The sequence below is a fragment of the Acipenser ruthenus genome, chromosome 6 (genome assembly GCF_902713425.1).
Source record: "Acipenser ruthenus chromosome 6, fAciRut3.2 maternal haplotype, whole genome shotgun sequence".
Classification (NCBI taxonomy): Eukaryota; Metazoa; Chordata; class Actinopteri; order Acipenseriformes; family Acipenseridae; genus Acipenser; species Acipenser ruthenus.
In genome coordinates this window covers 23213119-23229293 of record NC_081194.1, presented here as the reverse complement: position 1 = coordinate 23229293, position 16175 = coordinate 23213119, and the positions used below count along the sequence as shown (strand labels likewise).

The 16175-nt window shown below is 34.7% G+C and overlaps 2 protein-coding genes across 24 annotated transcripts in view; both read left to right on the top strand.

Moving 5' to 3' along the window:
- LOC117411391 (afadin-like) overlaps nt 1–3675 on the top strand; it is a 130856-nt gene extending 127181 nt beyond the window's left edge. For all 20 annotated transcript variants that reach the window (XM_059025262.1, XM_034018843.3, XM_059025261.1 and 17 more), the window contains 2 exons: nt 849–933; nt 1343–3675. In XM_059025262.1, the coding sequence (XP_058881245.1) occupies nt 849–933; nt 1343–1499 (242 nt within the window). In that variant the 3' untranslated portion in view covers nt 1500–3675. The remainder of the gene's footprint in view (nt 1–848; nt 934–1342) is intronic.
- Nucleotides 3676–4666: 991 nt separating this feature from the next.
- kif25 (kinesin family member 25) lies at nt 4667–14539 on the top strand. Of its 4 annotated transcripts, none has more exons than XM_059025253.1 (16): nt 4668–5050; nt 5159–5224; nt 5858–5980; nt 6580–6718; nt 7211–7314; nt 7565–7653; nt 9043–9085; nt 9300–9367; nt 9510–9584; nt 10134–10277; nt 10683–10859; nt 11187–11341; nt 11590–11793; nt 12035–12190; nt 12330–12483; nt 14030–14539. In XM_059025253.1, the coding sequence occupies exons 1-15, from the start codon at nt 4982–4984 to the stop codon at nt 12473–12475; spliced, it is 1758 nt and encodes a 585-aa protein (XP_058881236.1). In that variant the 5' UTR covers nt 4668–4981; the 3' UTR covers nt 12476–12483; nt 14030–14539. The 4 variants fall into 4 exon arrangements, with proteins under 4 accessions (XP_058881237.1, XP_058881236.1, XP_058881235.1 ...); XM_059025252.1 differs by lacking the exon at nt 14030–14539 and adding an exon at nt 13013–13453 and having other exon boundaries at nt 4670–5050; XM_059025251.1 differs by lacking the exon at nt 14030–14539 and having other exon boundaries at nt 4670–5050; nt 12330–13453.
- The last annotated feature ends 1636 nt before the right edge of the window (nt 14540–16175 follow it).

The following is a 16175-nucleotide window of genomic DNA, read 5'->3' as shown; positions in this document are numbered from 1 at the left end:
TTTTATAATTAAAAAATATTAATAATTAAGATTTTGAATTATAGAGATTATCAGATTTTGAGAGAAGTTCAGAAAATCATAAAGTAGCACATTTGCAATTGAAGGAAAAGTAAATTACTGTTCATCAAACACTTATTAAAAGAATTAGAAGACCATTATTTTCCTGAATAGCACTGCTTATATATATATATATATATATATATTCCAAGCTAACACACATTCTACCTGTGAGCCTAATTTTTACCGGAGTGCTGATTTGTGATACTGTAATGAATCCGAGGTAGAACATGCAGTTGTCACCAGAATAAATAAGCAAAGTTTGTCTGGTGTTCCAGCTTGCTTGTCAAACCTCTGGTTTTGGCACTGTTTCCTCATGCAAGTATAAAGGTGCTGTATGGTAAAGCAAATTGTAAATTTAAATGATTTAAATTGAATAGTTCAAAACTATTTGCTACGTTACAAAAGACTTTATCTGCTAAAGACTACCGATTGGAATGACAGACGTTGTACTGAATGAATCATGTAAGAATATGTTCATTTTATTGTTGGTCCAAGTATGAAAAAAAAAATGGAGCTACACATTTAGAAAACATTGCTTGTCGTGTTCAAGCAAAATTTGTAACTTAAAAAAAAAAAAAATATATATATATATATATATATATATATATATATATATATATATATATATATATATATATATATATATATATATATTTGTAATTGTTCAGAATATCCCATCCAGCACTTAAAAAAACACTGCTGGATGGTTTTGATTATACAGCACCTTTTGCCCCATGCAGTCCTGTTTGTTGGCTTGTTTTATTAATTATTTCTTTGTTTTTAAACAGGATATAATTCGTACACTGGAACTACAACAGGGGTTGTAGGGTCACATGAAGTTTACAGGGACCCACGGGATAAACGGGTCAAAAGGTAAGTGTCTGAACAAAGCATGTTGTGATCCATGTTCTGTCCCAAATGTTTTTCTGTTCAGCAAATAAAATACCTGCAAAACAGTAACGAACTAGTAGTTTCTGCATGACCGTGAGAATGAGCATATGCATTGCCTGAGACTATATGCAGGATTTCTAAGGTTACCAAGGCTACACAATGTTGTCAGCCAATCTTTAGTTTAAATTGAATGTGTCTGGGCCTATAACAAGACAGCCAGTCTGCACACGATGTGCTGTAAGTGTTTTACATTTAAAACTAGTACTGGGAAGTGCTCACAATAGTCGCACTTGCACTACAAATTGTCTGTCTTGGGCACATACACAAAATTCCCAAATTATTTATGAGAGCTATCTTCAAGTGATTTTAATTTATTTTTGTTTTCCCTCAGTGGTCAAGATCAAGATGATTCTTTGACTGGCGAAGCTCCAGAGAGTATGACTTTCAAGGAACGCCAGCGATTGTTTTCCCAGGGACAAGATGTGTCCAATAAAGTCAAGGCATCGAGAAAACTGATGGAGTTGGAGAACGAACTCAACACAAAATAAAACTGGAGCCTTAGCAGGATTGAGCGCAACGCCTCCAAATGGAAGAGGAGAGCGTCTGTTTTCCTTTTGTACAGTGTGATTTTGATTTCCCTAATAATTGGACTGTTAAATATGATTTAGATTTATTGTTGCAATAGACAATTGTGCTTACTTTCAGTGAGAACTGTTCAAGATATATTATAATAAAGCACTGTAAAATATGTTTTAATTATATAAAAAAAAAAATCACATGAAGGGTGGTATATTTTTGTGTTCTTTTAATGGTTTCGGGTTAATAGTTTCTGGAGTTTAAAAAAGAAAGAAAATTACAAGCCGTAGTCGCTTGCTTCATTGGAAATCTTTGATAATGACTAGTTTAAACCACCAATTTTTTTAGCTGTCATTGCAGCAAATAGTTCCAGCTTTCTCTGTTGGTGCAAGCTGAATTTCCAAGTTAAAAGGACAATTCTGTTATTAAATAAATACTTCTTTTGAATCCTTTTGTGCTTCTTAATGGTAAAGCAGTCTGGGTCAATTCCATTGGTTCAAACTGTTGTTTCAAACTAGTGATGCGGGTCAAGTATTTGTGTTAAGGCACAAGCCAGGGGCAAGACATTAAAGTGTATACTAAGTAAATAAGCAAGTTGGCACATACCGTAATAAATCTAAATTTCCCTGATTTCTAGAAGCATCTAATTCCACATTCCATCTGCCAATGGGACTGAGCTATAAATTGTATGAAATCAGTGCTCATGTTTCCATTGACCAAGATCAAACTGGTTTAAATTGAAACACTGTCAACTCTAAATCTAACTAGTGGCAGCCCCAGTTTGATATTGGAGCTAGAGGAGAGTTTTATAATCTGGTTTCATGGTGAAGATGTCTTCAGTCTACTTGTTTACTTATAGTTTAACGTCAGAATGCTTGGTTGTGGAGTTATGGATGATCATTCCTATTAGGCTGTGAATATGTTGGTGCCCCCATGTCCCCATGTCTTAAATTTACATATTGATGATGATGATATTGTGAATATTCCCAATAACAGAAGAATATGGACCAAGCTATGACTGGAAATACTTGCATGGAAAAGGTTACCCATATCCATTCCATTTGATAACACAGAACCAATAGGACTTTTTTTTGTGGTTACAACATCTGCTTTAAATAGTCAGTTTCAATTTTAAACAGTTTCATTTTACATGAGGATTTTGTAAATCAAAAAATACATAATTGAATAAATATGCTGGATTTGACAGAATTTGTACAAACATTTTTTTATGTATCACAATTTTTTCATCTATTTCAACTGGTATCTGCAGATCAGTCACTTTAATCTGCTGCTTTGAAGAATAATTATTATTTAACACAATGTGATAACCCCCTCAAGGTGAAAGGTGGATCGTCACACTACCCATTCAGGCAATAGGCACTAAACAATTGGGGTCCAGATTTTTTATTTTTTTTTTTTTTTAAGCAGACTGCCTTATTTTCTGTTATTTGGTCAGGCAGCCAATGAACACGTTGCGTTTCAGATATGAACAATATGGCTCTCACCCAGGAAATGGACCTCACACCATTGTTTAGATTTGTTTTTTTTGTTTTTTTCTGATGTACTTCAAGTTTCTCAAGGTGTTTCCAACCAAATGTTTATTTAACTAGGCTCTGGACTGGATTCTTTAAAAATTGATTACAGATTGTATAATAACAATTGCAGATCTTTAATGAAGATTGGAGTGTATATATATATTTTTTGTTTTGCTTTTTTTTTTTTTACTTATTGGAAGATTCATTTTTCAAAAGTGTGATTTTGCTGTCTGTGTGAATTGAAGGGCAGTGTGTGTTGAGGAACACATTAAGGATGTTGCCTGTACTGGAGTTGAGAGAGAAAAAAAAAAAAAAAAAAAAAAAAAACAGCAGATCCTATCTTGCTCAAAATAAAAACCTATTCCTGTAATACATTCATCCATGTACTGCATAAGTATTTCAAGTTTTAGTAAAAATTAACAAGATTTAAGAGGACAAGTTGAGTGTTTGTGTCTGGATTTTGTAGGACTTTCAGGATCTGTTGTAGTATGTGTTCTCGAGTGCTTTCTCTAATGTGTGTTTATAATAGAAAGCATTGAAACTGCTGTAGTTTGTCATTTCTACTGTATTTCACTTGCAACCTATTTTTAATAAACTGTCTTTGTATTATGTATTAGAAGAGTTATGTCCCTTATTTTTAATTTAACTGTTGCCTGATATGCTTGTCTGAGTAGTTTCATCAGTGTTTTTGTGTTAATGTGTTTTTGCATTGACATAATACCTCTGCATTATACAGACCATTCCCATAAGTTTATCAAGAGCACTTGCCGGAATTTCTCAGGATTGGCTTGGATACCAGCTTGAAAACAAGAAGGCTGTGCCAACTTAATGGGGTTTTCCTGCTGTGTGAACATTTTCAAAATAAAAAAGAAGTACAATTTACAGGATTTTCACTATTAAGGTTTATCTGTATTATCTGTAGCTGTATTAAGCACCCTCGGCTCCAGTTTGATAGTTGTAGTCTCCAGTTTGATAGTTGTAAATTGGTGGTAAACATTCATGGTGCCAGTGTCATGCTATGAAATCTAGTTGAAATGTTTGTCTACTAGAGAAACAGCTACACCTGAAGAATATCCTAGTGTTGATGTTACCATGAATTCCATTCAAAATAATTCAGGACCAGTGCTTTGGTGGGTAATGGAACAGGACATTAACAATATAAACACAAAATAACAGTGTTATTTAATGGTATAATTTCGCTTCAGCAGTATTCAATGGACCCTTCATATCTGCAACAAGAAATACATTTGGTTTATAATAATCCATTGTTACCTCAATACTGTAATTTCATGTACAATTGATTAAACAATACATAATAAATTAACACTACATTTCCTGTATTTATCTTAGCTTATTTATTCAGCTATTTCATTAAAACAGTTTATGTTTTAAGAATAGAATGTTCCTTTTAACAAAATGGTGCACATTTCCTTACAATCTGATTGGTATACCTGCAGGTAATCTGCTGAATTACTGTGCAGGGAACAACCCCAAAACCCTGTTCGATCCCTGGAGGAACGTGCTGCTGTGCAGGATAATATTGCTGTATCCCCGTAGGACAAAGCTGTAGGTACCAGTTCTTTGCCAGGTTAATACAGCCTCAACAGGGTATAACTGCAAACGGGATTACTTTAACATCCAGCATTTCGTGCATTTAAAACACCGTGTTCACAATCGACTCATTCATTTCCTTTGGAATGAATAAATACATTCTGTTTATTTCAATTCGGCAAGATTTAAATGTAGCGACCGTGTCATTGTGGAGAAGGTTAAACCAATCAGATTGTACGTTACTTCTGACGTGCTAGTGTAATAATAGCGCTGACGCCAGATTTTGCAAACAAAACGGGATTAATTCGGATGTATGCTTTGAAATCAGGGCTCTGTATTTATTTGTAGTTTTCCATTTTGTTTAAAATATGCCGCTGTTTATAAACCCTAATCAAATTTTTACTCAAAGAGTTAACTTGCTGGAGCACAAACTCCGCGTAAGTTTCATGGGCTTTGAAAACTGTCATTATAATGAATCGCACAAGTGGTTATATTTTAAATCAGTAATGTATGACCTCTGGGTCTGAATTGCATTTGTTTCTCAGGGAAAAGAAGAACGAATTATTCAACTGGAGACTGAAAATGCATTGCTTCACCTGAAACTGGCCGAAGTAGGTTAAGTATTAAAATGATTTATTGTCTGACACTTACAGCTATATATGCGTATTATTTTTTATATCTGTATAACAAACAAACAAACAAAAAAAACTGTAAATAAATATTCTAGGGAGGAAACGTTTGTACCGGCAGGACAAAACATCCGTAGAATTAACGAATTGAAAAATAAAAACCAAGTAACGGTCTTTTGTGTCTATGGAACGAAAGCTGATGGAAACTGAATTCGCATATCATTTTTTAATTACTGTATTAAAAAGTTATCCAGAAACCAATGAATGGCATCAAATAAAATTACACAACATTCTGTTTTTTAATAGATTTGAAGGTGGCGCACCTGGTTTATTTTACTCCTGAGAGATCTGGTTTACTGTAATGTGGTATACATTGTACTTTTGTTCTCCAGTTAATTCAAAATGAAAGAATTTCAGAATATTTGTTTAAAATAATTATAACATGAAAAAAAACATGCTCCTCCCAGCACTACTTGTGAAGTAGTATAACAGAAGGATAAACAGTCACTAAGGGTGAAGTTGTTTAAATTTGAACACTTAAATTATTAATTTGTCATTATTGCACAGAACTTGCAAAATAAAAAAAAATAAAAAATTGCTTTTGTTATCTAACAGTGTTATGGGAAACTTGGAAGAAATAATGAAGAGGAGGCTTACATTAGCAGCCTATATCAGGTTCAACTGAACCACAACAAAAATACAAACCTTTTTTTAAATGGGCTCTTCAAGGAAGTTCAGGTATGAGAAAATATGCCAAGTGTTGTAATTCCCAGTAACATTACCAGCAGGCCTCACTCTAAACATGCACTTGAATATATCATGCAGCAGCGTAGTTAGTTGTATGTCAGGGTATGTGACCTGGTGACAAAAGGACAAAAACCAAAGCTGCTATGTTCATTGAGTTGATTTTGTTTCATTCAATAAACTGGAAACTTCACTTCAGCCAAGTGCATTAAGATTTGTTTTCATTTTTCAGTACAGTCAATAGCAAACAGCTCACAAAACCTATCTGGGTGTTTCATTTGATCCTGTTGGTAAAAAGATTATCATTTAAGAATGACCATTCTGTGTATATGTCTCCTATATCTTGGCAGTAGTTTCTTGGCACAAGTTGGCAGTAGTTTCTGATGAAACAGTTAGGTTCCACTAGTTTTGCTTTCTTTTCATTCCTTTATTAACATAATAGAAAAAGCAGGGGGGTTTTTTGTAGTGTGTTGAAAATGTATTCATTTCAGAAGAGTTCTCTTTTTAAAATGTATTTATGTAATAAGTAGAAAATAGTATGCATTGCTATTTTAGGTAATCTCAGTCTTGTACATTTGTTTTTTTCTTTACAGGTATTAAAACAAAACTTGAGAGATCTCTCTTCGATATACGCTGGTTTCTCAAAAGAACTTGAGCAGCAGAGCAAAAACTTCCTTAACAAAGTCATAGCAGCCAGCTGCAAGATACAAGACTGCAGTGTGGATGTGAACAGTAAGGACAAGGTCTTTTACAGATTGTTCTGTGTAACATACAGTTGGTGTGGCTAGTTTGTAATGCATTCAGGTTCCAATGAACAGTTTACAGTAATAAACACAGAAAACAGGTTGCTTAGGTGGGGGATGTACAATAGCTGTTGATAGGCATACTGCAGAGTGTACACATACTGTAGTGATAGGCAAGCCTGCAATGCCAATCTTGACTCCTCTTGTGGAAGATGCAAAATAGTAACTGTCTGTACTAAGGGTTGCAGTAGTGAAAAAGCATGCAAGATGGTGAAAGTGGTTTAAAAGTGATTATGGATGAATATTGCCTTTTAAAATGGTTTGAGCATGGATTGTAGGAAGCCCAGTAAACTCAAGGAAGCTCTGTTGTTTTGCACATATTATATCTGTCTGGCAGTGTAAGTTATACTATTGTACTTGATAGCATTTTAAATCTGGTAGTATTTTATCTACAGCAAATGTCATATTTATTTCGCCACAGAACTCCAGGCACAAGTTCTTGATCTGGAAAGATCTTTACAAGAGGAAAAGAACAAATACAAGGATGAGAGACAGAAGAGAAAAATCCTCCATAACACTCTAGTTGTAAATAAATTCTATCTGTCTGTCTATAATTCATTATTGATGCTATGCATTTTAGAGTTTAATATTTGCATATTAAAAACGAGGTACTGCATCACTCCAGCAACTGTGGAGAAAGTGTGGCTATACTACAAATTTCAGCTAAGACATTGCATATATGGACTCGATAGTTATATCTTTAGAATGTCATTGCACATTTATGCTTTTTGTGCTTGAAATTCTGAAGGCCCAATCATAACTCCTGTTTTAACAGGAGTTTAGAGGGAACATCAGAGTTCATTGCCGGGTGCGTCCATTCTTATCTATTGATGTTGGAAACAATGACACAGATTTGCTGTCCAGGTAACAGAATATTTGTAGATCTAGCTTCAAAACTTCAAAAAATAATGTGTGTATGCATGTGTGAAGAAAGTTTTCTGTCTGTACGGAATTTCATTAAAATGGTCACTCCCTATGATTAGTGTATAAGTGCCAAAAAAATCGAGGGGGGGGGGGGTGTAATATATGTTTTATTGTGGGAAAACTGTAAAATGTTTTTGGACATACAGTGCTTGACCTTTTTAGAGTTGTTTTTTTTTTTCTCCTGTTTAACTGTAACTTGATTGAGACCATAGACGCCCAACCCATAGGGAAAAGGGAAGGCAAGCTATATATTTTGCTCCTCTACTTTTTTAGCTCAGTGTGTACACATTGTTTTTCTCTGTTTTGTTATTGTTTTGCCTTTAAACAGTTTAAATCTAATAAAAAAGACATTCAGAAGACACCAGAAGTCCGACATTGATTTAAAAACAAACCAAAAAAAAAAAACACACAATGAAACGCACCATACGCGAACATTTGTCCCATAGTCTGCACTGCACTATTTACAACAGCTAACGTTAGCAGTGGTGTGACTGCAACACAATATGCTGGGTAGTTGTATATAGGCTAGGTAGTTGTTAGTTTAGTCTGTTTTTAGTCTCTATTGATTAAATGATATGCATTGAAAATAAGGCAAGAGAGAACTAGACGGTTATGTTATTTTCTTGCTTTTAAATATGGAAGTTAGTAGGTTCATGTTGCTGCGGGGCCATGAACGGGTTTAAGTTCAACACCAACTCTAAATAAAATGTTGTTACTGTTATTATTATTATTTATTTCTTAGCAGACGCCCTTGTCCAGGGCGACTTACAGTCGTAAACAAAAATACATTTCAAGAATCACAGTACAAGTATTAATACAATTAAGAGCAAGATAAATACAATGAATTTGGTTCTAGCAAGTAAAAGCATTTAAGGAAGAGTGGCCATAGGGAAAAAAAGAGGAGTTCTACAGGTGGAACTAATTAAGCACTAATAGTAATCTGAAGCAGTGGTATTTCAGTGTGGGGGGGTCCAAAATTCTTCGCACAAACAGGAAATTTGTATTAAGTGAATTTGTATTATAAGAAGTAATTCACACTAAGCGACTGCTAAATTTATCCAGGACCATGTAGAAGATTCGTAGTTTAATCTGAGTTTGACCATTTGTTTTTAATCTGATTAAAACGCTGTCCAGTAGCCCCATTTTGTGGCCACAGTCAAATTAGCAATGGTTAAAAGATCTTGAATAAGAAAGTGTAAAAAGTTTGTGTGTATAGCTTTGACCCATCCCATCATATGTGATTGCTTGGACCTTACTTGGGACTTCAACTATTCTATAATTTCAATAAGTAATGTTTTTTTTTTGTTTGTTTGTTTTGTTGTTTTTCAGGTCTGCGACAGCTTCAGAGAAAGTGGTTCATGCAGTTAATGATGTAAGAATATTACACTGTAATTACATGTGATGTGCTACAACTATGGGCTCTATTTAATTATGTTTAAAATATATATATATATTTTCAGTACCAATATTCATTCTTTATATAAATATGCCTCTTTGTTAATGTAAAATGTGTACATAATTAATCTTAAACTATTTGTTTGTGTGTCCCTATAGAAACTAAAATGAGTTATTTTGCTTTCTTTCAGGACACCATCCTTGTTAAGTGCTCCAGATCAGGTTATCCAACTGTGAACAAAATGTTTGAATTTGAAAGGTAATATAGAAAATTAGAGCTTATATTGCATCCAGATTCAAATGCATTTGATTTGCTGGCATTTATCTTTAGACGGCTGCAGCGATTGGTCATGTGGCAGTTTCATACTTTCATTAATTAGTATTAACGGTGTGCTTCACAGAGCGTATAGCCCTGATGATTCTCAGCAAACAGTGTTTGAAGAAGTTCGACCTCTACTTACCTCCCTCCTGGATGGGTAAGTTGCTCAGAAGAAGGAGGAAGAATTAACCAATATATTCATGTGTGTTTCAAAATGTGTATTTTGCAGAACAATTAATGACAGCAATTGCTGTTCATCTGAATAAATTGTAATAATAAACTTTTGTATTCTAATGTTTTGTAAGGCAAGTCTGTGCATTCACTAAGTATTTTTTATTTTATTTTAGCTTTTAGCTGATAAAATAGGTAAAAGTCTTCTTGTAGGAACCTTAATCATAATTATAGCATCTCTAGTAGTAACAGAACAGCTGACCTCCATAAAAACACTGAGAGCTGTGAATGGTTATTGTATAACACTAATATATCTGGCTACCATGCTATCTAATCTAAATTCAGTGTAAATGGCCTAGAGCTGAAATCCCTAGTCGCGGAAGAAATGCTGGTTACTAAGGAGTGATCGGCACATGACTACGGTAGTGCAAGTCTAGGAGTTTACAATGGGGTTGCAGAATTATCACTTAGAAACTTAACATTGAAGCAAAACATATTCTGTGTAGCAGTACAAGCTTATAATAATGCATTTCAGGTATAATGTTTGTATAATGGCTTATGGACAGACGGGAAGTGGAAAGACACACACAATGATTGGGCCACACTCTGAAAATGGCTTCCGCACTGGAGAGTTACCAGAAGAAGGAGTTATCCCTAAAGCTACAAGGGAGCTATTCAGGTAATATGAAAAAACAGATTTTTAAACAAACAAAACTTAATTTTTTCACCCCAGTTATAAACATTTAGTAAAAATCTGCATTTGTTTTTATTGGTATCCTACTTGGGGCGATAATATTGAAAATGAGTAAAGAGAATTTTGGACCTAGAGTTTAGTCTATCCTATTGCTATTGTGTATGTAATTAATTATGATAGGCATGTTTGTATAAATTGCTCATATTTTGTTACCTACTGCTGGGACACGATAAATGACTTCTGACTCTTGCATTATTTGTCATTTGTTGGCATGTTCATGTAAAAGCTGTTGCTCTACAGGGTTCCATTGGGCTTTTAAATCTGCTTATAAAACTAAACATGGTTGTGAGAAAGTGTCATTAATTATTGTTTATGAATTCATTGTTGCAGTCTGATATCTAAGAAATCGCCTGGGAGCCATTCCATCGAAGTGTCTGTGGTGGAAGTGTATAACAATGAAATCTTTGATCTCCTGGCAAAAGATGGTGATGGGTCAATGTTGATCATGAAGCGCGATGTCATCACAACCAGTACAGGAAATAGCGATGTGCCGTCTTTGACACATGAGTGAGTGGTCTATAATTGACATTTACAAAATACTGTGTTTGCATTTGAGGGTCAGAACTGTCTCTAAAAGCAGTTTAGTTAAAATATTGCCAGTATTCCCTTACCACTCCTTGACATTACAATGGTCTTGTTCGTTGTTAGATAGATGTTTAGTTTTCCAGACTTTATGTTGCTCTATAATGTGGTGGCAGGGCAAAAGGGCTTAATTTAAAAACCTGCAGTATATATACAAGGTGGGTTGAGTGAAGATTAAAACAGGAGCCTTGGTCCAACTGTGAAGCATATTATTTTGTAGTTATGTTATTTATTCAGTATTGTATTTTACAGAAGTGTGGAAAATGCTGCAGAGATCATGCATGTTTTTAACCATGGATTGCAACTTCGAGCAAAACACCCAACACTGGTCCACGCTGACTCCTCTCGCTCTCATCTGGTAGTTACCATCACTGTTACGACACAGTGTGCTTCAGCTGAGGGTCTAGGTAAGAACTGCATGCTTAGGTTATTTGTGCAAAGCACAGTTAAACTCAGGAGCTGCATTCCATTATGTATTGTATTCTGAATGTATTTAGTGTTTGTTCTAATGTTTTGAACTACTGCCATAACATTTACCTCTCTGTTACACTTAATCCTCCATCTATGAACATTAAATTTTTTGCAAATGCCCAACTGCTTCCAAAAAAACTAAATTGCTAGATGTTTATCATTGTTGTGTATGTCTTCTGTTCAGCTTTCTCCCTGCAAAGTGTGCGTCAAGAATCGCTGAGCCACAGGAGTCGCAGGCAGCCTCCAAAACTCAGGGTTACAGATGAACAAACAATGATTCGCTCCCGGTCTCCCTCGCCCAGGCCCAGCCTGACAGAGCTGCCAGTGCTCCACAAGCCAGTAAAAACTAAACTACAGCTAGTTGATCTAGCAGGCAGCGAATGTGTCGGTAAGTTCATTCAAACCGAGAAGTAAATTGACACATTCATAATGCTGTAATGGTACCTCGAGACCAAATCACTTAATACTCATCATTGACTCTTTTATTGAAACTTGAACTGGAGACCTTCCCTGCCATTCTCTCTGTACACTGCTTATTCAGAAATGGACACTTCAAAGCATAACTATAGTGATGCGCTTAAAATAGAAAAACTTAAGATGCTTTCTATAATGAGACTTTCATTTTGTAGGAATGTCTGGAGTGACTGGTGTGGCCCTTAGGGAAACCTCTTTTATCAATCGCAGCTTATCAGCGTTGTCAGATGTACTTGGGGCACTGGCAGAACAACGACCTCACATCCCCTATCGAAACAGCAAGCTCACCCACTTACTGCAGGATTCAATAGGTAAATAATGTTGCGTTATAGAGTATATCGTGGTTGTGCATTACCATTGGATCAGACAATGCAGGTATTATACAATCAGAGAGAAACTAGATAGAATTGAATTTGATAATGTCTTTCACATCTTCTTTTCTGTCAACAGGGGGTGATGCAAAATTACTAGTGATGCTTTGCGTTTCTCCTACCCAGAGGTACATGACTGAGTCACTGCAGTCGTTAGGATTTGGAACCCGTGCACGTCAAGTTCAAAGGGGACAGCCTAGGAAAAAGTTGACCAAATCCAAGTAACTTTTAGTGTAAGCAATGCATTTCATAAAATCAGTGTTCCATTTTTCTGTGTGATAATGAGTTATTTAACTTAAGAGTTACTTTGAATTAGAAGTTTCACAGTACTGCCAGATGTGCAAGTTGTCTGGTCTCAAAATGAAAAACTAGCACAGTAATTAAGTAGGATAAAGAGTAGCATAATGCATAAAAAGGATTATCAGTGAGACAGATACATTATTATGTTTCCTATTTTAAAAAAATGTATTCAAAGAATGCCACATTCACAAAAGCATTTGCTAGAAGTAAATAATAAAAAGTGGTTTTTTTTGTTTCTAAAATGTGAAGTTTGGGATACTGGTATGTAAACATCAAATGGCTGGGTTCAACATGTAATTTTCAAGCTTTAACAAAAATAGGTACTCATTTATACCAAAGAAGGACATTTCAGTAATCAATTTCAACAATTTTTTCTAAGAACATTACTTAACAGTGTGGCTTAATCACAAGGTGTAAACAGATCTTCTGAACTCTTACTCTGTTTTCATTTTACAATTTAAGGTCTCACACTGAGCAGTATACATATTTTAGAGACAGATGGATACCTTGGATGTAACAATGGGCAACAACACTGAAACTGAAGATACATGTAATTTTACAAAAGTTGTTTTCCCTATTGTGTAAAAATAAATAAATAAAGAAATACAAATACAGCTATTTTATACATTAGAATACTTTTGTTGTGTGTCTTGTTTGTGTGTTCATATCTACAGTTAACAAAACACAAATCAAATAAATGATCTGACATCTGGAACAAACACCACAAGGCGTGGTGGTATTAGAATGTATCACACAGCTTGAAGTGCCTTACTGCGCTTATAAAATGGGTTAACTTACTAAATTAAAGTCTGCTAACAAATAAGTAATAATAAATGGAAAAAAGTAAAAAACTGAGCTAAGAGAAAATAGTTTCATGTAACATTTATTTTAATAAAACCAAAAATGCATTAATTAAAAAAAAAAAGATTTTATAGATTTTGAGAACATTGCCATTGAAAGTGCAGTTTTTCTAAGGCCCTGTCCACACTACATAACTGATCTCGAGAACTGCTCAAAGGGTCAATAAACATGAAAACTACCGTTTTCATGTTTAGTCTTAATGCGTACAAACACTATTAAAATAGTTTAGTTACAGTTCCTAGCAGCACAATGGACTGTGGGAATTAATATGACATTATCCCACCATGCACTGCATTTTATGTTTATAATCCTGCAAATATGGAGGCTGTGCCCACGGAAGACATAGCGCTTCTTAGCATGAACGTTATGGCTTTGTTTCTTAAACACAAGGTACATTTTATCATAATGTGTGCGCTTTGTTTTGATCGCTGAAGTTCTCCTTGACCGATTTCATCGCTTCCGATAGCAATGTACCTTGATTTCGGCATCTGATCACATCACTCCATGATCCACCATTTTACTATCATCAATTTTACTATTTGACCATTGTTCTGTAGTCCAATTTCTGTGTTCTTGTGCATATTTTAGTCTTTTAATCTTGTTCCCCTTTCTTGACAGAGGTATTCTTAATGCAACACATCCTTTAAGTCCTGATTTCAAGAGTGACCTTCGTACTGTTAATTTGACGGACGACACCTGTGTTTTCTGCCAGTTCTGTTGTCAATTCAACGCCTGTCTTCTTTCTATTCCGTAAGGATATTATCTTCATTATTGCTCATCCTTGTTCGACAGCTTTTCTGGGTCTTCCAGTCCTGGGTTTGTCAATTACAGATGATGTTTCTCTGTACTTGTTGATTATGCTTTGGATACCACACCTTGAAAATCGAGTGATGCGAGCTATTTCACTCAATGTTTTTCCTTCTTTATGCAAGTCAAAGCTGTTGAGTAAATTGTTGATGCTCATAATGCATCAGAGTAGAAAAATGCAACATGTCTAAGGCTTTTGCACACCTGCTGTAGGTTTTATAACAACAACTTAACAAATGCAATGCTATGATGTTGTTGAGACTGTTTCATTATACTATATAACTTTTCCTGCTTGTGGTTACAATTCAAAATAAATACAGGCATTGGCAGACAAAATGCAGATGGTCATTGCATCATTTTTTACTGGCTCAACTGTAGCAGGTAGATTTATTTTGTCACACAAAATTGATATCTGTATAAGTACTTTTACTGTCATCATTATCGGGTAGGTGGTTCCAGCAAACGTGTACGTGTGTGTTGGTGGCGAGGTTCAGGATAGTTCTAGATGTTGTCAAAGAACACTACGAAACCATTCAGTTCTAAGTTTGTCACTGATTTCCTAAATTTTGGTCCAATAGCAATTTTTTTTTTTTTTTTTTTTTTTACCTTTATATGAAAACAAGAAATAACTAGAATATATCAGAAAGGCATGTTTCATAGTTTCTTTGTTTTCATAACATTGTGTTGAATTCTTTCATAAACCAATGGCACAAATATGGTGCAATAGAAACCCCATCTTGACTGAGTTATGGTGCCACAATTCATTATGATTTGCTTAACTATTATAATCATGTTGCATTTTTGAAATTTACATTTATGATGTAGAGGGCAGGGTCATACATTTAAAGTCAGGTTTAAGGAAGGCTTTAAATAGATTGTTCTTTTAACAAATGAAGGATTGTAGCATTCATAAATATGTATTTACCCTGCTATCTCACCTTTGTTCTTAGGAAACAATACCAGGATGTTAAATAAGCCTTGTTTTCCAAAAAACAAACCAGTACAGTAACTAAATAATTTCTGTGTTAAAATGCAAGTTGCAGTAGTATCCCACTAGATGGGGCCAGATACACATTTTATTAAAATAATTCAGTGGTGGCTGCATTCAGTAAAGGCCAGTGTTGTAATCGAGTCACAAAAATTGGTACTCGAGTCAAGTCACAAGGGACTAAAGACTCGAGTCAAGTCGAGTCTTTGACATGCCATGGTCGGGTCGAGTCCAGACAGTTTGATTTAATCAGATTAATTTTACAGATGATTATCAATCTGCAGGTAAAAAGAAAATAACATTTCAATTAAAAATACAAAACTGAGATGCACAATAATGAGGTCATACTTGCCCCACTGATGTTCACTATTAAAGGCCTTGTGGTTTGTCTCTCCATTTCAGTGAATTCACGATTCATTGGCCTATTTATAAGCAGGTTTTGTTATTGACCACACCGAGGCCTTTCACCTATGCTCAATTGGGTTGGGTGTACAGTAATGGATACCACAAAACAAAATAATGCATTTAACCATTTATTTACAATTTTACTGATGGCAGCCTTAGTGTTTTTCACTTTTTCAGATACCTTAACCACATGAAATGTTGTGGTATTTAATTTTGTGCAACTGAGGCAAAATCAATTTAAAAACCATTGCATACTCGCACATATTTGCACCAGTTCAAAATCAGTGAACTCAACCTAATTTGCTTACTATTACGGAAAGAAATGTATCTTGAAAGGCTTTAGCATAATAATGCGTGTTACAATATAAGTAATTTTCGTTATTTTTAGATAAAAAAAAGGGTTGTTCACTAATACGTTGAACAAAATAGCAACAACATTTCACACAGAACACATATACTTAGCACAATAAAATCCTGTTTGTTTGTCTAAATAAAATCATCAATGTAGTTAAAATGTGCCAAACGTACAGTAATACTAAAAGGTCAATTGTATTTTGAATAACC

Excerpts from the sequence above, each read along its gene's own strand:
- kif25 (XM_059025253.1), top strand. The coding sequence starts at position 4,982 with ATGCCGCTGTTTATAAACCCTAATCAAATTTTTACTCAAAGAGTTAAC. Across the intron at positions 10,278-10,682 it reads GCTACAAGGGAGCTATTCAG|TCTGATATCTAAGAAATCGC; the intron begins GTAATATGAAAA and ends TCATTGTTGCAG. Across the intron at positions 12,191-12,329 it reads CTTACTGCAGGATTCAATAG|GGGGTGATGCAAAATTACTA; the intron begins GTAAATAATGTT and ends TTCTGTCAACAG.